Genomic DNA, 24,642 nt, shown 5'->3' with positions numbered 1-24,642 from the left:
TAGTATTAGTTAATCACAAAGTCTGGTACCTGTTACTTAAAAAAAAGATTAGTAGCCATTGGGGTTAATTTTAAGGGTCATTAAGTAATTTAATTTGACTGTGTTGTAATTCCAGGGAATGGGAGGCTGATTTGATTTGGCTGTCCATCTTCATATCGTAACACAACCTTGTTTCGGGTTTCAGATTGCTTTGTAGAAAACCCTGAAGCAAGATGACAATTAATTTGTGTCGTCAGTGCTCAATAGTATCACAGGAACTATGCTAATGATACCTTATGAATTCAAAATATTATATCATTTTACTAATTAGCTCTAAATTCAAAGTGACAGAGAATTGCACCTCAATAAACTACTTGTTGAAGATGAACAAAAACTTCTTCCTTTTTTTTCTTGTACAGATCTATTGGTTGCCTGCATTTTGATAATCACAGAATTAGAGAACTGTTCGGGTGCAATAGGAGGCCTTCTGTTCACTATGTCTGCACCAGCTCTCTGGGCATTTTGTCTTCATGCTAAACACTTGCCTTTTCTCCATATCCTGTATGTTATTTCTATTTAATAAACATCTGATACCCTCTTGAAGATTCAATTGAACCTGCTTCCACCACATTTCCAGGCAGTGCATTCTAGCTACTTGTAGAAGGAAAGTGTTATCTGACCTGACATTTACTCCACTTTAAAGCTGTGCCCTGTCCTTTACAAACAGGGACAGTATCTCCCTGTTTACTCAGTCCAGAATGCTTCTGATTTTGAAAGCCTCTATCAGATCTCCTCTTAGCCTTTCTCTTTTCTGTGACTGAAATATGCTGATTCTACAGCTAATCACAACCAACATTGACCCCAGCTAAACCACTGGCTGACTGCACTTTGTGGTTTGGCAGCACATCCTGGTGACTGAGTTTTTTCAGTTACAATAGGACATATTTCTGCAGCTTTCACCACCTGAAATCCCAACCTGTAAATTGACCCTACCTGCAGACCAACCATGGCCTTCCCACTATCTCTGATCTTTGAATCACGAATGAAGTCATTAAAGGATGTGAGAAAAAGGGACGATTATTTTTCATGTCCCTCAAGTTGACTGAAATCATGTCCAAGAAATGAATCTCACTCCTGGAGATGGCTTGGACGACTGGCAACCCAAAAGATACCTTAGAGGCCAGACCCAGCCAGAGAAACAGCACCAACTTGGTTGATTTCCAATTTGTCTTTGTCAATTTTTATTTTCCTAATTTCACAAAGGCTGCTTGTTTTGAAACCTTAACACAGAACATCCAATCCTATTAAGCTTAGGATTTGGAAATTAATGGGATACTTGACAATCTTTCATTCCACAGGATAACTCTATCAGCTGATGAATTATTACTTTTTCAAAACATCATTAATGGTAAGTGTACATCACTGGCTGGGCCAGTATTTATTGTCATAGTCTTATAGTCATATAGCATGGAAACAGACCCTTTATCCATGCTGACCAACTTTTCCAAAGTAAACTAGCACCATTTGCCTTTGTTTGGCCCATATCCATCCAAACCTAAATAAAAACTGAAAGAACTGTTGATGCTGGAAATCAGAACCAAAACAGAAATTGCTGGAAAAGCTCAGCAGGTATGCCAACATCTATGGAGAGAAATCAGAGTTAACATTTTGGATCCACACCCTTCATCACTCCAAACTTTTCCTATTCATGTAACTGTCCAAATGTCTTTTAAATGTTGTGTGTACCTTTATCTATCTTCCTCTGGCAGTTCATTCTATATATCAACCCTGTGTGAAAAAATTGCCCTCAGTTCCCTTTTAAATCCTTCTCCTCTCACCTTAAAAATATTTTCCCCTTCTTTTGAACTCCCTCACCCTCGGGAAAAGACCTTTGCTTTTCACCTTATCTATATCTCTCATGATTTTATAAACCACTATACAGTCACCCCTGAATCTCTGGTGCTCCAGGGAAAAACATCCCAGCCTTTCCTTACAAATCAAACCCTCCAATCCGACATCCTGGTAAATCTTTTCTGAACCCTCTCCAATTTAACAATATCCTTCCTATAGCAGGGTGATCAGAATTGTACATAGTACTCCAAAAGTGACCTCACCAACATTCTGGACAACCGCAACATGATCGCCCAATTCCCACACTCAATGGTCTGAGCAATGAAGGCAAGTGTGCTAAACACATACTCATCCCTAATTGTCCTGGAGAAAGTGGTAGTCAGCTGCTTTCTTGAACAATGGCAAGCCTTGGGATGTAGAAACACCCAAAGTACAGTCTGGAGGTGAAGTGAGAGGAGAATGACAGCACTTGACATCAAATTTGACCAAGTGCGGCATCAATGAGCCCGAGCAAAACTATCGAATGGTAAACTCTCCACTGGTTGGAGTTATACCTGGCACATAAGAAGGTGATTTAGTTGTTGGAAGTCAGTCATCTCAGCTCCAGGACATCTCTGCAGGAGATCCTCAGGTAGTGTCCAAGGACCAACTATCGTCAACTGCTTCATCATGACCTTCCCTCCACCTCAGGTCAGAAGTGGGGATATTCACTGATTATTGGACAATGTTCAGCATCATTTATGACTCCTCAGAGATTGAAGCAATCCATGTTCAAATGCAACAAGATCTGGACAATATCCAAGCTTGGGCCGGCAAGTGGCAAGTAGCATTCCTACCACACAAATGCTTAGCTTTGACCATCTACAATAAGGGAAAATCTAACCATCTCCTATTGACATTCAATGGTGTTACCAGCACTGAATTTCCCACTATTAACATCCTGGGGGTTACCATTGACCAGAAACTCAACTGGATTTACTACATAAACACAGTGGCTACATGCACAGGTCAGAGGCTAGGAATACTGCAACGAGTAACTCACCTGTTGACTCCCCAAAGCCTGTTCAGCATCTACAAGGCACAAGTCAGGAGTGTGATGAAATGCACACTTGCCTGGATGGGTGCAGCTCAAACAACACCAAGGAAAGTTGGCACCTTCCAGGACAAAGCAACCTGCTTGACAGGCATCACTCCCTCCACAATATGCAGTAGTACCAGTGTGCACTATCTACAAGTTGCAAAGCAGTAATTCACCAGAGATCCTGAAACAGCACCTTTGAAACTCACAAACACTTCCATCTAAAAGGACAAGGGAAGCAGATACAAGGGAACACCAGCACATGTAAGTTCTACTCCAAGCCAATCACCATTTTGACTTGGAAATATTTGCCGTTCCTTCACTGTCATTAGGTCAACATCCTGGAATTCTCTAATAGCATTATGGGTAAACCTGATGGACTGCAGCGATTCAAGAAGGCAGCTCACCATCACCTTCTTAAGAGCGACTAGGGGCAGATAATAAACGCTGGACCAGCCAGCGACATTCATGTCCCACAAGTGAATAAATAAAACATTTCTCAGCTCCCTTAGCAACATACTCTTGGGAAGGTCCATCAATTGACATAAAAGGTGCATTTTTGCAAGTTGAAGGGAAACTTAACAACTGTGTTTATTGGTTGAATAATTCCGTGAGTCTCTGGTCTTTTATCAGTTCTGTTTTTACAAGTTAAGCTGAATTCAGCTTAAATCAACATTCTACTGATACTATAGCAAAACATTGGCAGGCATGCTTGTGAGTGAATCAGGGACAAACTTTATCAGATGGAATGAGAAATTAACTTCGAAGTTACTTCTCAGGAAAACCTACAGCAAGCTGCACTCTTTTCAGGACAAGGTAGACCATGCATAACATGGACAACTCTCTTCACAACACACACCAAGAAGCCATTTTCCTGGGGATCCTGAGAACCAGCTAGTTCAGAGAAATAAAATGACAATGTGATAAAGGAACACTAGTTTTATTATTTTCCTGAACACAATTTTTTGATTGAACAGATTGGCCAAGATGACCGATACCTGATCTGGGTTTTTCAAGAATTTGGATCAACAGTCTGCTTTGGAAAGTGTAAATCGCATTCTGGTAAATCAGGCAGGTCCTTACAGAAAGGTCCTTACTTTAAGGGAAGAGGAAAAAGATTTCAAAGGGACCTGAGTGCAACATTTTCACACATGGGTGGTTTGTATGTGGAATAAACTGCCAGAGGAAATGATGAACGCAGGTACAATTACAATATTTAAAAGACATTTGACAGGTATATGAATAGAAAAGGTTTGTATGGACATGGGCCAAACACAGACAAATATAACTAGTTTATTTGGGAAACTTGGTCAGCAATGGATGAGTTGGACCAAAGGGTCTGTTTCTGTGCTGTGTGACTATGACTCTAAAGAAGCAGACCTATTAAGAATTTTGATTTGTCTGTTAAACTGTTTGTGTGTTGAGACTAGACCCAATGACTTTAGTGGAGTGGAATGCTATATGAAACATCCCTCTGAGGAAGTCTTGAGAGCAAATAAAACAATGACGAAATTAAAAGCAGAAAGTTGTACAGTTCAGTTTTCAGCCTAAGAGGACAGAATGTATAAATTAGTCCTCTTTAGCAATACATCACATTGCCAATCTTCCAAGTGCCTATTAACATAGGGCAGGGCTCTTCATATTCTTAGTGGGAAAGAGTAATAAAAGTTGGCCCAGGAAGTGAAGAAAATAAAAAGAGGTAGTTACAAGTACCTTACCTGCTGAAATATAGCCTATGGATATAGGTTATAAGATATGTAGGATATAGAAGCTATGGATGTAGGGTTGCATTTATCCAATATTCGAAATGGAATCCTACAGAAGGGAAATCTGAGAAATGTTTGCCATATAGTGTGATGTGAGTAACTGTTCTGTTTGAGACAATGGAAGTTTGACAAAAGATGCTGAGCAAAATTTGAGGATTAGTTGCCGGCATAAAGGAAGAATAGAGATTTCCAAAATAAAGAAGGTTGTCACGAGTCACCTGTTGTCAGATTGTTTCACAATAAAAGGTGCTGAAAATGTGTTGCTGGAAAAGCGCAGCAGGTCAGGCAGCATCCAGGGAACAGGAGAATCGACGTTTCGGGCATCCTGTTCCCTGGATGCTGCCTGACCTGCTGCACTTTTCCAGCAACACATTTTCAGCTCTGATCTCCAGCATCTGCAGTCCTCACTTTCTCCTCACAATAAAAGGTGCCAAGAAATAATTGGAAGCCACAAAGAGGGACACCTGGTGGTCACAGGAGCTATAAGAACAGAGAAAAATCATTTGTTGTGATTCTACATTTTTTTTGCTGACTATATTGGGAATAAACAAGTTTGATTGTATCATATGAAATATTTTCATTAGTTTTGATCAATTTGACACACCCAGACTCCATTATAGCTTTGGTCCAATCCTGGACCAGCCATACAGCCACAAATAGCTTGATAGAAAGGTTTGCTCAGACAATGAATCCACCCCCCACCCTTCCCTTCCGCATTTCCCATGGCCAATCCACTTAACTTGCACATCTTTGAACTGTAGGAGAAAACTGCAGCACTTGGAGGAAACCCATGCAGACATGGGGAGAATGTGCAAACTCCACACAGACAGTTGCCTGAGGGTAGAGTTGAACTGGGTCCCTGGCACAGTGTGGCACCACTGTTAACCACTGAGCCACTGTACTGCCCATATGGCAATTGATTTGCTGAAACCACCCAAGACAAAAGTTGTTGACAGGAAACAACAGAATCAGGTTTTGAGAGAACAATGTCCAATGCCCCAATTCCTAAAAGGTCAAAAAGTAGGTAGGGTAAATAGCCAAGGTCTCTTTTATAGCGTGTGGGAGCGCTAAACTAGAGGGCATAGGTTTAAGGTGAGGGGGGAAACATTGAAAAAGGACCTGAGGGGTAATCTTATCATTCAGAGGGTACTACATGTATGGAATGAGCTGCCAGAGGAAATAGTGGAGATGGTACAACTACAACATTTAAAAGGCATCTGGATGGGTATGTGAATAGGAAAGGTTTAGAGAGAAATGGGCCAAACATTGGAACATGAAACTAGGTCAGATTGTGATGTCTGGTTCATATGGACAAGTTGGACCAAAGGGTCTGCTTCCGTGCTGTATGACTCTGACTCTATAAAGGTGAAGAAGGGCTTATGCCCGAAACGTCGATTCTCCTGTTCCTTGGATGCTGCCTGACCTGCTCGTTTCCAGCAACACATTTTCAGCTCTGATCTCCAGCATCTGCAGTCCTCACTTTCTCCTCTATAAAGGTGAACACCAGTTTACAAACTTCAGTCAGAGACTTTTGTACATTCAATTAACTTTTTGTTGAAATTTCCAATAGATTCTGTTTCCATCAGCTTTTCAGACTGTGCCCTCCAGACGATAACAATTTATAACATCAAAAGGAAAATCAGGTGTTTGCATTCATGTTCTTTGGTTACTGTCTCTTCTGGCAATAAAGGACGTTCCCCCAACTTACCCCATCAAAATCCATCAGGATTTGGAACATTTCTATCAAACCTCTCCTGCTCTTCTTGAGAGAAGAAGATTCCCAGTTTCTCTAGACTCTGCACATAACAGACATCTCTCACAAAAACAAAATGCTGGAGAAATTTGTCAGATTTGGCAGCATGTGTGGCAGGAAACACAGTTAGTTTTTAGTCTGGTTTGACTCTTCTTCAGAACCCTTTAGAAGTCTCTCATTCCTGAAAAGAAAGCATTAATGCAGGTTACCAAGGATATGTCAAGGGATAAGTCAGCACCAAAGAACAACTCTACGTATGGTACCTGTGGAGGATCGCTACATTGTGTACTCCCAGAAAAACTCTCAGGCTGCATTACCCCCATTTCTCACAAACAGAAAGATGCCAATTATCAAAACCACTGATGTCAGTCAGGTAAAGAAACATTCTAATAAAGAAAGAAATGAGCACTGCAAACAAAACTGAGGAAGTTGAACAAAACTGAACACAGAGGCAGAGCAGGGTAATAGTTAAAATCTTTAATTGCTTTGTATTGTATTTTCTTAAAAGGCAGGGAGTCGACAGCACAGGTGCCATTTCTCCATCAATATACCAGTGATGCACAAAGTTGCGTCTTTAAAAGTGTGTCAGGCAAAGAGCACTGACCTTTCTGCATCTATCGACACCGTTGGTACTCTGGAAAACTCAGGCAGACTGCTGTTGCTAACCTTTGTTACTTAGGTATCACATCACATAAGGGAACACAGTCTTGACAATTTAACTACACAAAATTAAAATGTGTTTGGAGCTTGTAAACATTATTTTTAAAAATTGATCTGCACAGTTGTGTATGAATATTACAGAAAGGTTAACACAGAGCTCTCAAATAAGAGCACAGTGATGGAGAAACTCAGTTTCTCTTTGCACAGATGCATTTTCTGCACTGTTGCATTTCCCCATCACTTTCTATTTTTATTTCAGTTTCCAACATCCGTGGTATTTTTATTACATACGTTGTGCTCATATGATAGTTCATGTCAGGTGATTGCCTGAAGCAGACTGCGATTATACTATTCAATCCGTGCTCTCTTGCAGGGAGACATTGGAGGCTCCAGGGTAAAAGCAGTTGGTGAAATGGGCCTGGCCTCCGGTAGATTGGCTGATCTGTATTTTTCAATATAAGGGTGTGCCACCTCCCACACCTAAAAGGGGGAAGAAATGTCAATCAGTAACAGAAATAAATCCAATCGCTGCTCAGCAAAGTGTAATGACACAAAACCAAAAATCGTGGGTCTGGCAGTGCCTGTGAAGAGAAGGCAGAGTTAACGTTTCGGGTCCTTTCTTCAGAACATGTTAGTAGCTAGGAAATGGTTGGTACAGTATATGTGCTAGAGATGGAGTGGGGATAGGGGAAGGAGTAAACAACAGGTGAAGATGGAGCCCAGAGAGCGAGAACAGCAATCAGGCAGAGAAAGGAATGGATAACAGCGCCTGAGAGCCGGGTTCAATTCCCGCCTCAAGCGACTGACTGTGTGGAGTTTGCACGTTCTCCCCGTGTCTGCGTGGGTTTCCTCCGGGTGCTCCGGTTTCCTCCCACAGTCCAAAGATGTGCAGGGTCAGGTGAATTGGCCATGCTAAATTGCCCGTAGTGTTAGGTAGAGAGTAAATGTAGGGGTATGGGTGGGTTTCGGCGGGTCGGTGTGGAATTGTTGGGCCGAAGGGCCTGTTTCCACACTGTAATGTAATCTAATCTAATCTAAATAGTGAGCTGGGGAGAAATGAAAGCTGGTAATATCCCTACAATTACCCCTTATCTAACACTACGGACAATTTAGCATGGCCAATTCACCTAACCTGCACATCTTTGGACTGTGGGAGGAAACCGGAGCACCCGGAGGTAATGAGAACTAATAGAAGCTGAAAAAGGGTTGGCTGTGCTGAAAGCAGTCCATGTGATGACAAGCAAAAACAAATTGCTGGAAAAACTCAGTGGGGCTGCTAGCATCTGTGGAGAGAAAGCAGAGTTAACATTTCTGGTTGAGCGATGACAAGGTTTAATGTGTAGGGCATTAGGGTACAGACATGGCAGAAGGTGTTCAGGTTCTAAAAATATTGAATTCAATATTGAGTCCTGAAGGATGCAGAAGCAGAAAATGAGGTGCCAATCTTTCAACTTGCACTAAGCTTTGATGGAGCACTGCAGCAAGCCCAAGGCAGAGATGTTGGACAGGGAACATTGTGGTGCATTGAAGTAACAGGCAACTGGAAGTTCAGGGTCATTTTTGCGAACAGAACGTGGGTATTCTGCATAAGCACAGTGGTTCAGTTGGGCAGCATGGTGGCTCAGCGCATCAGGGACCCTGGTTTAATCCCACCCTTGGATGACTGTGTGTGGAATTTGCATATTTGCCCCATGTCTGCATGGGTTTCCTCCGGTGCTCTGGTTTCTTCCTGCAGTACAAAGATGTGCAGGTTAGGGTGGATTGGGAAATGCAGGGATAGGAGTTGGGTCAGGGTGGGATGCTCTTCGGAGGCTCAGTGTGGATTTGTTGGGCTGAATGGCTTGTTTCCACACTGTGGGGATTCTATGATTCTAATGAAGTGCGATGATGGTTGGACTTTTCTTTTGGGTGAAAATTGGCTCCAAAGACACAGGAACTGCAGCAAGTCAGTCAAGCCCTCAGATTGGCTCCACTGATCATCAAATGATAAATGTTTGAGGAATTATGCTGACATCCAACTTACTATGTGACGTACTTGAGTGCAACAGGGACATGTATGTTATTACAAAGGGGCCTGTTCTTTACAGACAAAAACAACATGTTCACACACTGTGCCTATTTCAACTCAACAATATAGGCAGCAGCCACTGGTTGGTTCATTTCTCAAGGTATTACGCTGACCAATCAGAATCAACCAATCTGCTTTAAAATTGAAACAAAGCCTGAATGTTAACTAATGGGTGTATTTTGTCTATTTGAGTCTACTATCCAACAAATCGGAATTCTCTTCTCCAGGTAATATAAATGAACAATTTCCTCTTGAATTAGTATTCTTGCAAAATATCCTGATGAATGCGAGACCAAAAGCTATGACAAAATATATCCTTGTTCAACAATAGATCACGGTTATTCTGCAACTCAACTCCAAAAATTCATCCTGTTTAACATTAGCTGATTACTTGAGAGACCAAAAGTCTGCATCTTCAGTCTTAAATCATATTCAATAATGGAACATCCATATTCCTCTGGGGTGGAGAATTAAAAAAAAACACAGTAAATTATTATACCTGATTTGGAAAGTGGATAAATCGCTGGAGACAGAGACTGGGGATAGTGGCAGGTACTTGAATCAGCAGAATGCTATCTACCACCAGCACTTAAATGTTACAGTCCAATGTTTCAGGTTACACACAAAGAGTGGTAGGAGTTTAGAATTCCTTTTGTTAATGGCAAAAGGTGAAAGATTAATTGTTTTCTTTGTACTCCCTCAGAATGTAGGTGTCATTCATAAGACCTGCATTTGTTACATGTCTCTAATTTCCCTTGAACTGAGTAGTTTGCTGGGCCATTTCAGACACCCACGTTGCCCGACCAAGTAAGGATGGTAGTTTACTTCCCTGAAGGACATTAGATAGGTCTTTATGATCAGTCACTGTTACTGAGAGTAGCTGTCAATTGCAGATTTGTTATCAGAATTTAGGTATCACCAGCTATTGTGATTAGATTATTAGTCACATTGCCAATATGCCACCACCTCCACTAGATTTTTCATTTTAAAATTGCTTGGTTTAGAAGTGAATTTTACTCCATATTAAGTGAATTTGGGCTAAGGTGGATCTGCTGATTTGAATGAACAGGGAAATGGCTTGAGGAAGTGAGTGACCATCTCCCACGCTGAATATAGTGGAGAAGCAACAGCCTGCAGTAGTGATGATCTTAGTACTGCACTACACTCCTTTCAAAAACCTTCACTCAAACCTCCAAAAAGACCTGAACATACAGCAACCTCCTGAGCATATTGGCTTAGCGCCATGGAAATGGCAACGTTTGTTCAAAAAAACATAGTTGGATACTTAATTTTATTAAATTACTCAACTGAAAATGCCTTTAAAATGAAGATGTTTCCTAACCAATGTCTGATAAACAATCAAAACAAAACGAAAGGCTGGAATATTATTTTGAATATTATTTTCCCAGCTCGGTTGTCAATGATTAAATGGTCTTATCTAACATAAACACCAACTTGCCTTTTGTTCCACCAATAAACGATGGACAACATCAATGTCTGGTGCCATGAAACGGTCTTTAATCCAAGGCCTGGAAAAGGAAAGCAGTTTGAATAAAAGAAAATGAACCATCCAAATAGGAATCCTTCCAGGCAGTTAACACGTGATTGACAGGAGGGTGCTGGTTTAACCGTACCTCACCAGTGTGCGGACCAAATCGTACACCTTCTCCAGGGGAGTTGTTGTCTTTAAGGGCCGTAAAAACTCAATACCCTGACACGCTGCCAGAAGCTCTATGGCAAGCACTGAGTGAAGCAAAAACACTTGATTTAAATCATGACAAATGACTAACTTTAGACACAGCTAAACATTGGAATCAAAAGTTTTAATGGACATTGGGACTAGAAACAGTGAGGTAAAGAGATTCCACGATCATGACAAAGGGCTTATGCCCAAAACATCCTGCTCCTTGATGTTTGCTTAACCTGCTGTGTTTTTCCAGCACCACACTCTCGACTCTGATCACTAGCATTTTCAATCCTCACTTTCTCCCAGTTCCACCAACATCCCCAACCCAATGTAAATGATCCATCTCCAAGTAAATGATACCTGATAGGAGTGGCACAGTGGTTAGCACTGCTGCCTCACAGTGCCAAGGACCAGGGTTTGATTCCACCATCAGGTGGAATCTGTGTGGAGTTTGCATGTTCTCCATGTGTCGGTGTGGGTTTCCTTTGGATGCTCTGGGTTCCTTCCAGTCCAGAGATGTGCAGGTTAACTGGATTAGCCATGGGAAATGTGGGGCAACAGATTGGGTGGGTTGCTCTTTAGAGGATTTGTATAGACTTGATGGGCTGAATGGCCTCTTTCTGCATTGAAGCTATTCTATTTCACCCTCCCCTTGAGGTCTCTATCCCCACAGATATGAGTCTTCAGCCAATTCAATTCACTCCATGTGATATCAAGAAACGGTTGGAGACACTGGATACTGCAAAGGTTATGGACCCTGACGACGTTCCGGGAATAGTACTAAAAATACTTGTGCTCCAGAACTTGCCACTCCTCTAGCCAACTTGTTCCAGTACAGCTACAACAGTGACATACATCTGACAATAAAGAAAATTGCCCAAATATGTCCTGTATACAAAAAGCCTGACAAATCTAACCAAGCTAATTACTGTTCCATCAGTCTACTTTTGATCATCAATAAATCAATGGAACATATCATCAAGCAGCCGCTGGTCAGCAATAGCCTTCTCAGTGATGCCCAGTTTGGGTTCTACTAGCGCCACTCAGCTCCTGACCTCAAGACTGATCACTTGGAAATATTCAAATATCCTTTACCATCTTCAAACACTTTGGTGAGGGTATAGCACATGCCAGATCAAAGAAAGCACTATCCCATCAGACACACCCAGTGCATGTACAGCACAGGCTAGAATCAGCAAAGGCCCAGCTCCACCACCCCAACAACGGGACTGTTTACAGCACAGGAACAATCCAAAGCAAGGCTTCCTCCAAGATCTTATTGTCAAACAGGCTTCGGGCAAGGAACAGCATTGAGAAATTACACAGGTCAATTAACAGCTCCTCTACACTGTCTCCAAACACTCCCAGGACAGGGGCAGTGTGGGATTGGATACAGAGTAAAGCTCCCCCTATACCATCCTACCAAACATAACCAGGACAGGGACAGCAAGGGTTTGGTATACAGAGTAAAGGTTCCTAAACAGTGCCCCCATCAAACACTCCCAAGACAGGGACAGCATCAAAGGAGAAGGAGAAGGGCTTCTGCCCGAAACATCGATTCTCCTTCTCCTTTGATGCAGCCTGACCTGCTGCGCATTTCCAGCAACACATTTTTAAGCTCTGATCCCCAGCATCTGCAGTCCTCACTTTCTCCAAGACAAGGACAGCACTGGGTTACGTATAGAGTAAAGCTCCATCCACACTGTCCCCCATCAAAGACTCCCAGAACAGAGACAGCACAGGCCTAGATACCCAGTATTGATCTGAGTTTTATCAAACTTAAATGTTTTATTGTGATTCCCTATCGAGAAGAACAAGATCATGTTGATCCTGATGGTAGAAGTTGAATATTGTTTGGTCAGGCAGGAACCTTTGGCAGATGCTGTCCTGTTCAGAGCCCTCCAGTGTGCCACATGCATGACCAACTGTACCCCTGGGCGATTCAGCTAAGCAAAATGCACCCTATTTGACCTGAGACTGAGCATTGTTTCATCTGTTCTAACTCCTGCTGTATCCCTGCTCTGTGCAAACATCATATCACGCTCCTGTAACCACTGTGCTCCCATTTTACAATGTCTAGTGGTCATTTACTTACTACCAATCTCCTGCCTTTTCCCTATTTCCCTGCAGACCACAGAAACAGAGGGATCTTAGGGCAATTATTCACAGATCCCTGAAGTCAACTGAGTATGTGAATAGGATTGTTAAAAAGGCATATGGGACATTGCCTTGGTCAGTCGTGGCAGAGAGTATAAGAACAAGGAGGTAGTGTTCCATAGAATCCCTAATGCAGAAGCAGGCCTTTCAGCACATTGATTCTGCACCAACCCTCCAAAGAACATCCTACCTAGAGCCATCCACCCCTGCTCGTCCCATGGCCAATCCACCAAGCCTGCAAATCCTTAGACACTATGGGCAATTTAGCTTAACTAATCCACTCAATCTGCACATCTTTGGACTGTGGAAGAAACCCATACAGACATGGGGAGAAAGAGCAAACTCCACACAGACTGTTGCCTGAGGCTGGAATCAAACCCAGGTCCTCGGTGCTGAGAGACAGCACTTGCTAGCCACCGAGCCAATGTGCTGCCCCAAGCAATCAGCGCTTGTCTAGGATTTGAACCTAGAACCTCTCATATTTCTTTAATATACAAGATTCATACCCCTAGACCAACAAGCCATTTTGAAGTTGTAGAGAGCATTGTTTAGGTCACAGCTAGAGTACTGAATGCAGTTCTGGTCACCTTAGTACAGGAAATATGTGACAGCATGAGACGGAATACAGAGGAAGTTCACCATGATGTTGCGTGGGATGGAGAAATTGAGCTATAAGGAGAGGCTAGATAGGCTTGGACAGTTTTCTTTAGATCAGAGAAGACTAAGGGGGACATGATTCAGGAGTATAGAGTGGCTTGGACAGGGTGAGTAGAGAGCAGCTGTTCCCTTGATTGAGGGATCAATCATGCAAGGACATAGTTTTAGGATAAGGGGTAGGAGATTCAGAGGGGATTTGGGAAAAACCTTTTTCACTCAGCAGCTGTTGGGAGCCTGAAGTCCACTGCCTGGGAAGGTAGAGGAGGCTGGAAACCATACAAAAATATTTTGGTTAATGCTTCAAATATCATAGCATTCAAGGATATGGGAGAAGTGCAGGAAATTGGGATTAGTGCACTTTTAATGGTAGTCATGTGGGTGCAGACTTGAAGGGCCAACGGGCCTTTTCTGTGCTGTATGAATCTATGTTCAGCCCATCCCACCCCCTTTCATATTTGGACCCTGTCCTCCTGTGCTCTTCCCTTTCCTGTCCTGTTGCACAAGACCTACTGCACCAGTAATAGGCTACTTTCTAATACCCTGCTTAACCGCTCTCCACCAACAGCTGTCTCCCAACTGTTCTTTCCTCTTCCCCCACCTCTCTGTTTATGTTCAATTTTAGAATCCATATGACAGGAAAGACCTTGGGGCAATGACAGAATGAGGAAGCAGAAAGGCAAAGAAGGAAGTTGCAACAACTCTGGAAATCAGCAACACAGTTCCAAATGCATTAATGATGTGGACTTCACAGTAAGAGGGGCTGACGTGAGTTATTTTCACAGCCCAGACAGAACAAATGCAGTGTGCTGGAGAAACACAACAGGTCTGGCAGCATCTGATGAGAGAAAACGTAATGTTTCAGGATAGTTCTCAACATTTTGTTGCCTGCTTGATGTTGGGGGACAACATGTTGCAATGGGAGTGCACACAGCTGGCCACAGCAGCTCTTATGGGGCCAAAAGACCATTACTTCTTGTTTTGAGAATATGTGGCTGCAGTCATTGCCCATCCTTAATTGCCCCTTGTTAGGTCACCACTAGGCTGTGGAATTTGACATTTTGGACTTTGTACTCAGAAAAACAAAGCAGTAAAACTTGCTAATGACATATATTGTTCAGAACCTGTTATGTATACCTCAGAGTAGGGCTCCAGGTCATACATTGCCAAGTATGACTGATTTTTCCCTGGCGTTTCCCACTTGGCAATGTTGTATATCCAGGTCCGGATGCTGTATAACTGAAGGACCCCCTGACACTTTCAGATGGTGCTGCTGAAAGATTCTAAACCACTTGCTGTGGTGCATTCAGTAACCAGCAGCCACTGTATAATGTGTAACTGGGGATGGTGGAGTGAAGGGGCATTTGTGTCAATCCCTAACCTGCCCATCAAGCAAACTGCTTTGTATCACCTCATTGTATAAATGAAAGAATTTACCCAGAGGTCAAATGTTTTAATAGGAAACTGTAAGGAAATAATACAACAGTTAAAAACATTAAATCAATAAAGGATCATTTGTTACTATCTTACAGGCAGAATTGTTCTCAATGTCTGATGTACAACAAATCACCAACCTCCAATTTGGAGTCTTACCTTGCTCGACATGCTCAATAACTCTCAGCGCTTTCCTGGCGGCCCATCCGCCCATGGAGACATGGTCCTCAGTGGCAGCGCTGGTGGATAGAGAGTCTACAGAGGATGGATGACACAGCACCTTGTTCTCGGAGACTAGGGCGATAATGAATATTATTTCCAATATACCTACTGTGCAAACTAAAACAGCAACACTGGAGTCTCAAATTTTCAACTGCAGAAAAAGATTCACTCAATCAAACTCTTTGTAGAACCAGAAATAAATGATTTCCACTGAAGCGAATGTTACAAAACCTTGCTTCTTCCTTTTCTTGTGAGTTTGTGTCAACTTTTTACCGTCATAAAATAAAGCCACAATTACAATGGAAATTCCCAAAGCAAACTTTTCTAGTTGTAACTTTAGGGTAGGCAATAGTTTAGTGGTATTTTTACTGGACTGTTAACTCAGAGACTTAGTTAATGTTCTGGGGACCTGGGTTCGAATCCCATGGCAGATGGTGCAATTTGAAATCTATTTTTAAAATTCTGGAATTAAGAGTCTAACTATGACCATGGATCTACTGTCAATTGTTGAAAAAAATCTATTGGTTTACTGATACCCTTTAGGGAAGAAAGCTGTCATCCTTCCCTGGTCTGGTTACAAATGTCACTGCACTCCCACAGCAATGTGGTTGACTCTTAACTGCCCTCTGGACAATGAGGGATGTTGACCTAGATGCTGTAATAATGCTGGCCTAGTTAGTGATGCCTTCATCCTGTGAATGAATGAATAAAATGAAACATTGCCAGCACTAGTGGGCACAGTAAGTGGCATTTTGTATCTTCCAGTGCCAATAACTCTAGGCCCCCTTTTTGGGAGCTCAGTGGTTAGCACTGCTACCTCACAGCACCAAGACCTGGGTTCGATTCCAGCCTTGGGTAACAGTCTGTGTGGAGTTTGTGCATTCTCCCTATGTCTGCATGGGTTTTCTCCAATGGTCCAAAGATGTGCAGTTTAGGTGGATTGGCCATGCTAAATTGCCCAGAACATGCAGGGATTTGCATACTAGGCGGATTAGCTGTGGGATGGCAGGGATGGGGTGATTGCTTTGGGTGAGATCCTCTTTGGAAGGTTGGTGTGTGCCTGGGGGGCATAATGGACTGCTTTTATACTGTAGTGATTCTTTGCCTAGCTTTTTCACTTCATCTCAAAGCTACATCTGGTTCTTGTGCGTCGGTCACTGGGAAATTCATATCCCTCTTTAAAAGTTATTGGTCCCTATAGGGAACACAATAACCATTCCTATCTCTGCTTTTGATTTCACAGTTTAAATCACCAGATTCACTTTAGCAAGGTCTTTGAGAAGATTCCACATGGTTAGTAAGGTTAGATCACATGGGATCCAGGGAGAGCTAGCCATTTAGATACAAAAATTCCTTGATGGTAGGAGACAGAGGGTGGTGGTAGACGGTTGTTATTCAGACCAGCAGTGTGCCACAAGGATCAGTGCTGGGTGTACATCATTTATATAAATGATTTGTATGAGTATTTAGGAAGCATGGGCAAGACTTACATAGTTAATGTTATGGCCCTGGGGAGTGCTGTCAAACAGAGACTGAAGGGTACAGGTACATTGTTCCGTGAAAGTGACACCACAGGTAGACAGGGTGGTTAAACCTCATCCGTCACAGTACTGAGGACAGGAGTTGGGATGTCATGTACAAGACATTGGTAAGGCCACTTTGGAGTAGTGCTTATAATTCTGGTTGCCCTGCTTTAGGAAGGTTTTTATTAAATGAGAAGATTTATAAGGATGTTACCAAGATTAGAGGATGTAAGTTATAAGGAGAGGCAGGATATGCTGGGTCTCTTTTCCCTGAAGCATAAAAGGTTGACAGGTGATCTTACAGAAGATTATAAAATCACAAAAGGCATAGATAAGGTGAATTTCCAATAGCTACTCCCCAGTGTTGGGGAGTCCAGCACTAGATGGTTTAATTGAAAGGGGAAAAATTTAAAGAGGACCTGAGGGGCAACGTTTTCCACACGGAGGGTGGCATGTATATGGAACATGCTGCCAGAGATGGTGGCAGAGGTGGGTACAATTACAAAATTTAAAAGACATTTTGACAGGTACATGAATAGGAAAGGTTTAGAGGTTATGGGCCAAATGCGGGCAAACGGGACTAGTTCAGTTTAAGAAACCTGGTTAGTGCAGGCAAGTTGGAATGAAGGGTCTCTTTCTGTGCTATATGATTATGACGAAAAATGTTAAAATTCTCGTGAACACATAAAGATATAGGTATTACAAGCTCAATGATGCATCCATTACTTTGGTTTATTCACTGTTGAAACTACAACTTAGCAATCTTCACTCACCATTAACCACATTCTGCATTGGCACAGAGGGGCAGAGAATTACATTATAACTCTACACCTCTTTTCCTTTACACAACATCGATCACAAACCATATTCCCTGATCATCAGCCACATTGTGTTTGGGATCTTGCTGTGCACAAATTGATTGCTGTGTTTCCTACATTGCACCAGCACCGATACCTCAAAAAAAAAACCTCACTGACTATACAGCAGTTTGGGATGCCCAGTGATCATGAAAGGCCTACAGAAATGTTCGACTTTCTTTCTCTCATTCCCTGATGAATATAAAGAATATAAAGAACAGAAACACATGCAGCAATCATAATGACACCTAAATAAACAAAAGGAAATGTCCCCACTGTCTGTTCAATGATAGGGTAAACTGTCCTCAAACTTAATTTTAGATTCTGAACACATAACATTTTTAAATTAATTCAATACATCTGGCTCCAAAAAACCATGCAACAGAATTCCACAGACGAACTGCTGAATCCTCAAACCTCTTCAGCTAGGGCAACGTTGAGAAACACTATCTCTTTGCTGCATACACTAGGTTTAAGTTTGTCACTGTGTATTCTGATCTGCTGTTGTAGCCTTTTTTTTTGGGTGTTCTAGTTGAGTTTCTGGTCAATGGGAACCCTCAGGATGTTGATAGTGGGTGAATTAACAATGATGATACCATTGAATGTCAAAGAGCAAAAGTTAAATTCTCTGTTACTGGAGATGGCCACTGCCTGGCATTGTGTGGTGTGAATGTTACTTGCCTTTTGTCAGCCCTAGCCTGGTTATTGACCATAGAACATAACAGTGCAGTACAGGCCCTTCGGCTCTCGATGTTGCGCCGACCTGTGGAACCAATCTGAAGCCCATCTAACCTATACTATTCTATTCTCGTCCATATGCCTATCCAATGACCAATTAATTGCCCTTAAAGTTGGCTAGTCTACTACTCAAAGGTAGAAGACAGAGGATGGTGGTGGAGGGTTATTTTTCAGATGGGAGGCCTGTGACCAGTGGAGTGCCACAAGGATTGGTGCTGGGTCCACTACTTTTCATCATATACATAAGTGATTTGGATGTGAGCTTAAGAGGTATAGTTAGTAAGTTTGCTGATGACAACAAAATTGGAGGTGTAGTGGACAGCAAAGAAGGTTACCTCAGATTATAACGGGACCTTGATCAGATGGGTCAAATGAGCTGAGAAGTGGCAGATGGAGTTTAATTTAGATAAATGTGAGGTGCTGCATTTTGGGAAAGCAAACCTGAGCAGGACTTATACAGTTAGTGGTCAGGTTTTGGGGAATGTTGCTGAACAAAGAGACCTTGGAGTGCAGGTTCATAGCTCCTTGAAAGTGGAGTCGCAGGTAGATAGGATAGTGAAGAAGGCATTTGGTATGCTTTCCTTTATCGGTCAGAGTATTGAATACAGCTGTATGGGACATTGGTTAGGCCACTGTTGGAATATTGCGTGCAAATTCTGGTCTCCTTCCTATCAGAAAGATGCTGTGAAACTTGAAAGGGCTCAGAAAAGATTTACAAGAATGTTGAATTCTTGCGATTTGCGAGAGGTTGAATAGGCTGGGCTGTTTTCCTTGGAGCGCCGGAGGCTGAGGGGTGACCTTACAGAGGTTTATAAAATCATGAGGGGCATGGATAGGATAAATAGAGAAAGTCTCTTCCCTGGGGTGGGGGAGTCCAGAACTAGAGCATATAGGTTTAGGGTGAGAGGGGAAAGATATAAAAGAGACCCGAGGGGCAACTTTTTAACTCAGAGGGTGGTATATGTATGGAATGAGCTGCCAGAGGAAGTGGTGGAAGCTAGTACAATTGCAACATTTAAAAAGCATCTGCATGGATATATGAATAGGAAGGGTTTGAAGGGATATGGACCGGGTGCTGGTAGGTGGGAATAGATTGGGTTGGGATATCTGGTTGGCATGGACGAGTTGGACCGAAGGGTGTGTTTCTGTGCTGTACATCTGTATGACTATATGACTCTAAATGCCTTATTGAAATCCATTTACACCACATCAACCGCTTTTCCCTCATCCACCTGTTTGGTCACCTATTCAAAGAACTCAATAAGGTTTGTGAGGCACAATCTACCCTTCTCAAAATCATGTTGACTATCCCTAATCAACTTATTCATCTCTAGATGATTATAAATCCTACCTCTTATAACCCTTTCCAATACTTTTGTCCTGGTGGACAGCTGATTGGTCAGTAAGTGCATTCCATTGCTCAGACTGTTGAGTATATGAGTTGAGAAGTTATGTTGAGATTGTACAGGATATTGGTGAAGCCTTTCATAGGAAGGATATTATTAAGCTGTAGTGGGTTCATAAAAGATTTACCAGGATGTTATTGAAATGGAGAGTTTGAGTTAAAAGGAGAGGCTGGAATCTCTTTTCAGTTGAGTGTCGGAGGTTGAGGGGTGATTTTATAGCAGTTTTTAAAATCATGAGGGGCATAGAAAAGGTGATTGGCAGGTATACTTTTCCTGGGGTGGGGGATTTCAAGACTAGGGGGCCTATTTAATATGAGGGGAGAAAGATTTTAAAAAGGACATGAGGGTTAATTATTTCTTTACAGAATGGTTAGTGTGTGGCATGAACTTCCAGAAGAAGTAGTGGATGTGGGTACAGTTACATTTGAAATATTTGGATAAAGTGCATGAAATAAGAAATATTTGGAGGGATATGGGCCAAGTGCAGGTGGCTGGGATTAGTTTAGTTTGGGATTATGGTCTGGTTGATCTGAATGCTGTGTTTCTGTGCTATATGCCTCAATGACTAAACTAACAAAGCAGTATTTAGGTCAACTGGATTTGTGTGTTTTTTTAAATGAACTGGACATTGGGCAATTTTCCACATTGACAGGCAGCTCCTAAAATAGTAACAATCCTGGAAGAGCTTGGCCCCAGGGGCACAACTGAGCAAAATTCAATCAGAATTTCAATTGTACATTGCTGTGGGGGTTTGGATTTCTTGATGGTCTTGTTTCATATTTGATGTTCCAATTACTTCTGTATTTGGTATAGTGGTGATGGTGGTATAGTGGTGAGCATACTGCCTTCCAAGCAGTTGACCTGCGTTCGATTCCCGACCATCGCAGTGATGTGTCTTCTAAATCTAAGGGCGGCACAGTGGTTAGCACTGCAGCCTCACAGCGCCAGAGACCCGGGTTCAATTCCCGCCTCAGGTAACTGTCTGTGTGGAGTTTGCACATTCTCCCAGTGTCTGCGCGGGTTTCCTCCTACAATCCAAAGATGTGCAGGTTAGGTGAATTGGCCATGCTAAATTGCCTGTAGTGTTAGGTGAAGGGGTAAATGTAGGGGAATGTGTCTGGGTGGGTTGCTCTTCGGAGGGTCGGTGTGGACTTGTTGGGCCGAAGGGCCTGTTTCCACACTGTAAGTAATCTAATCTAATTTGGGACGCACCACTGAGTGAACTCCAGATCAGATTCTCAGTTATAGAGCTATAGACAAACAGTGATACAGCATGGAAGCAGGCCTTTCGGTCCAACTCGTCAATGCTGACCAGATGTCCTAAATTAAACTGGTCCTGTTTGTCTGCATTTGGCCTATACCGCCCTAAACATTTCCTATTCATGTACCTGTCCAAATGCCTTATAAATGTTGCAACTGTACCCACCTCCACCACCACCTCTGGCAGCTCATTCCATACACACACCACCCTTTGTATGAAAGGTTGCCCCTCACGTCCCTTTTAAATCTTCTTCCTCTCACCTTAAATCTATTCCCTCTAGTTTTGGATTCCCCTACCCTGGGGAAAAAACCTTGAATATCCATGCCCTCATGATTTTACAAACCTGAGGTCACCCTCAGCCTCTGACACTCCAGGGAAAAATATCCCACCCTCTCTTTACAACTCAAACCTTCCAGTCTCGGTAACATCTTGTAGACCTTTTCTGTATCCTTTCCAAGTTAACAACCTCGTTCCTACAGGAGGGCAAACGGATTCCCTCATTCCACGGAAACATAAGGTTTTGGGTTCAAGTCTCAGTACAGAGAGCTGAGTATGTAGTTGAAGTTCAGCACATTAATGCAGTACTGAGGGGGTGCTGCATTGCCCTCTTGCACTTGATTACATTTTGTTTTATCAGCGGAACATCCCACTGCATTCCCCTTCACATAACCTATCCAGCTTCCTCATAGATACAGCATTGTTATTTCCGCAGTTACTTCTACATTCCCATCCACCTCTGTGTATCAAAAATTTGAATTCCTGTTTGGGACAATGTTTGTGACCCAGGTTTTGGTCAGCACCTACGCACAAGGTACAGACCATTGAGTTTGCACTCACTCCAGACATCCCACTAATGAAAGCCACTCATGCTGAACCTGAGTGGAAAGACATACCCAAGGCAGCTGCTGTGCAGTGAGCGATCATGAAGCCTGAGTTCAGGCCTCCCTCATTAACCAGGAAGGCAGGCAGCTCACTCAGGGATGGATTACATAGTCTCTCGATCCTCCTCTCACTGATGGCAGCAAGCTCGTGAACACTGATTGCCAGGTAATCAAGGGCCTGTGAGACAACAAGAATTTCATTGGCTCTAGGACTGAGATGCCTGATCTGAACCAATACCATGTTGCTTTCTCACCTCTGCCTGGCATTTGGTTTCCTTTCACCATTAAAAATAAATTGAATGAAAACAAAATACATTCTCATCCACTTTAATCATTGTCATGATTTTAAAAACATGGTAAAAGTAATTAATACCTTTGTAAAAAGTGACTGTCATTTTGTAATGCATAAATGTGATTTTTCTCTTTGGTATTCTTGCAAATTGTCCTGATGAGGGCAAGGTGAGAAAATTCAACAAAATATCTCTCAGCAACAATCTTAATGAGTGACTGATTAATATCTGTAATAATTATGGGATGTCCGTGTCTTAGAGCTTTACCCATCATTGATAAGCTGAGGGAGAATGCGCAGGACCCAAATCACGAACTCTATGAAGCATACAGCACAGGTGACCATTCAGCCCATCGTCTGAGTACTGTGTACTATCTCCCTGTAAGAATTACACAATCAGTTCCACTTCTGAGACCTTTCATTATACTCTTTCAGTTCTTCCAATCTTCAGCTGCCAGCTTTTGCAAATTCTGTCCCCGTCTCTGGTCAGACATTCCACATCTCAACCTCTGGAAGTTTCTCCCAAACCCTCTCTTCGCTCTTCTCAAGATGAAAGAAATGTCTGACCAATTCATCAACCAGTGAAAAAAATATTCCCTATGAGTTCCATCAAGGCACTTTCTAATTCTGAATGTCTGAATTGTTCTTTCCTGAAAGTTATTTCAGACACCTAAGATGGTGTCATAAGTAGCGGCTTGTGACAATAAAGCTAATTCTAATAATTCTTTGTGCCAGCAATTTTGGGCGCAGCAAACACTTACTTTTGCAGGATACTCTCCATGAAAGTTTCCACCAGAAATAGTTTCCCCTCTTTCTGCAAACACCATCTTGAATGAATAAATATATTAAGGTTTACAACCTGTGGGTATGACCGTCACTGGGAGCTTAATGCTGAGGCCAGGCAAACTTAGTCACACAATTAATTGTTGTACTGAGTTACTTCAAATAATTTTTATTTTCTCTTGACACAAATCAATCCCAAAGTTCTCAGGTGTGACAGAAGAACATTAATTATAGATTCCTGTTCCTATTTCATAAGATCTCTCGTAGTTTGTCTGGGGGATCATCTGCAACAATAGCTGGGATGTAAATGTAGCAAATGTGATCTGCAGAGTGTTGAACTGTGGTACACACCTGTCAGACTGGAGCCTATTATGGGAAGGGGACTGGGGACATCTAGTTGATTGATGTGAAGTGTAATGGCACACGCTGATTTTGATCAGTGCATTGCCTACGCACAGGTGGAAAATAACTGCACACAAAGGGAGGATGCAGGAGTGACATGCTCAGAGAGATTTTATTTGCTTCTTATCTGGATTGATTCAAAAACTGTTGGGATTGAAAATGTTGTTACTTGCACTACTTTTCTAGGCTTCTGGATTCATAGTTCAAGTCTCTGGATTACTTATCCAATGCAATGTTGATTCACTTGAATGATAGTGAAACTAAAGTAGTTAAATGGTGAAGACAGATTACAAAGAATAGGCATGTATTCTGCTGAAATTGGAAAAGTAAGATGTCATCTAATTGGTGTTTTTTGAGATGATTAACACATTTGATAGAAGAATCCAGAACTTAAAACTGAGAGATTTTAGAAATGAATAATGTAACTCATGGAGCATTTCAGAAAACATCTCTGGTCTGCATATACCAAACAACCCCACTGCCCTGTGGCTGACTGCCTCAACTCCCCCTCCACTCCTCTCAGGACACGCAAGTCCTGACTTCCTCCACCGCCAAATCCAAGCCACCTGCCAACTGGAGGAAGAACACCGCAACTTCCGCCTTTCGATCCTTCAACCACACGGCATCAACATCAACATCACTAGCTTCTAAATAGCCCCTCCCCCCACCTCATCCCAAATCCAACCCTCCAACTCAGCACTGCCCTCTTGACTTGTCCCACCTGTCCATCTTCCTTCCCATCTATCTGCTCCACCCTCCCCACCAACCTATCAAAATTACTCCCCACCTGCATCTACCTATTACCTTCCCACCTACCTTCTCCCCCACATCCCTATTTATCGCTCATCCCCCTTCCCCTCTCTACATTCCAGATGAAGAGCTTATGCCTGAAACATTGACTCTACTGCTCCTCGGATGCTGCCTGACCTGCTGTGCTTTTCCAGCTCCACCCTTTTTGACTCTGACTCTCCATCTGTAGACCTCACTGTCTTCTCATTCAGAAGTACCATCAAGCATAAAGGTAGTTGAAATATGTAACACTTGGCATTACAAAGCTATTGATGTTGGTGGGGAGGGTGCATGGGGGCTATTGAAACTTTCAAAACTGTTGTTTGAGAGAATTTTGTTAGGGAAGGATATTGACAGTTATGAACCCATGGTAGTTACATATCCTTTCTTGGCCCAAAATGGAT

The 24,642-nt window shown here is 42.4% G+C and overlaps 2 protein-coding genes across 5 annotated transcripts in view; one reads left to right on the top strand and one right to left on the bottom strand.

Annotated features, from left to right (window-relative positions):
* The window catches only part of amdhd1 (amidohydrolase domain containing 1), a 44,296-nt gene extending 29,029 nt beyond the window's left edge, over positions 1–15,267 (top strand). The window contains exon 9 of one of the 2 annotated variants that reach the window (XM_043713302.1): positions 15,186–15,267. In XM_043713302.1, the coding sequence (XP_043569237.1) occupies positions 15,186–15,267 (82 nt within the window). Of the gene's footprint in view, positions 1–398; positions 566–15,185 lie in introns of those variants that run through there. The other variant, XM_043713300.1, reaches the window with a different exon arrangement.
* Positions 6,890–24,642, bottom strand: part of LOC122561541 (histidine ammonia-lyase-like) — a 65,213-nt gene continuing 47,460 nt past the window's right edge. For 2 of the 3 annotated variants that reach the window (XM_043713297.1, XM_043713299.1), the window contains 6 exons: positions 23,026–23,091; positions 21,988–22,153; positions 15,247–15,381; positions 10,790–10,898; positions 10,615–10,684; positions 6,890–7,567 (listed from right to left, as the gene is read on the bottom strand). In XM_043713297.1, coding sequence (XP_043569232.1) covers positions 7,436–7,567; positions 10,615–10,684; positions 10,790–10,898; positions 15,247–15,381; positions 21,988–22,153; positions 23,026–23,091 — 678 coding nt within the window. In that variant the 3' untranslated portion in view covers positions 6,890–7,435. The remainder of the gene's footprint in view (positions 7,568–10,614; positions 10,685–10,789; positions 10,899–15,246; positions 15,382–21,987; positions 22,154–23,025; positions 23,092–24,642) is intronic. The other variant, XM_043713298.1, reaches the window with a different exon arrangement.

The sequence above is a fragment of the Chiloscyllium plagiosum genome, chromosome 23 (assembly GCF_004010195.1).
Source record: "Chiloscyllium plagiosum isolate BGI_BamShark_2017 chromosome 23, ASM401019v2, whole genome shotgun sequence".
In the NCBI taxonomy this organism is placed as follows: domain Eukaryota; kingdom Metazoa; phylum Chordata; class Chondrichthyes; order Orectolobiformes; family Hemiscylliidae; genus Chiloscyllium; species Chiloscyllium plagiosum.
Note: the sequence above shows the minus strand (reverse complement) of the source record. Positions and strands in the feature narration are given on the sequence as shown.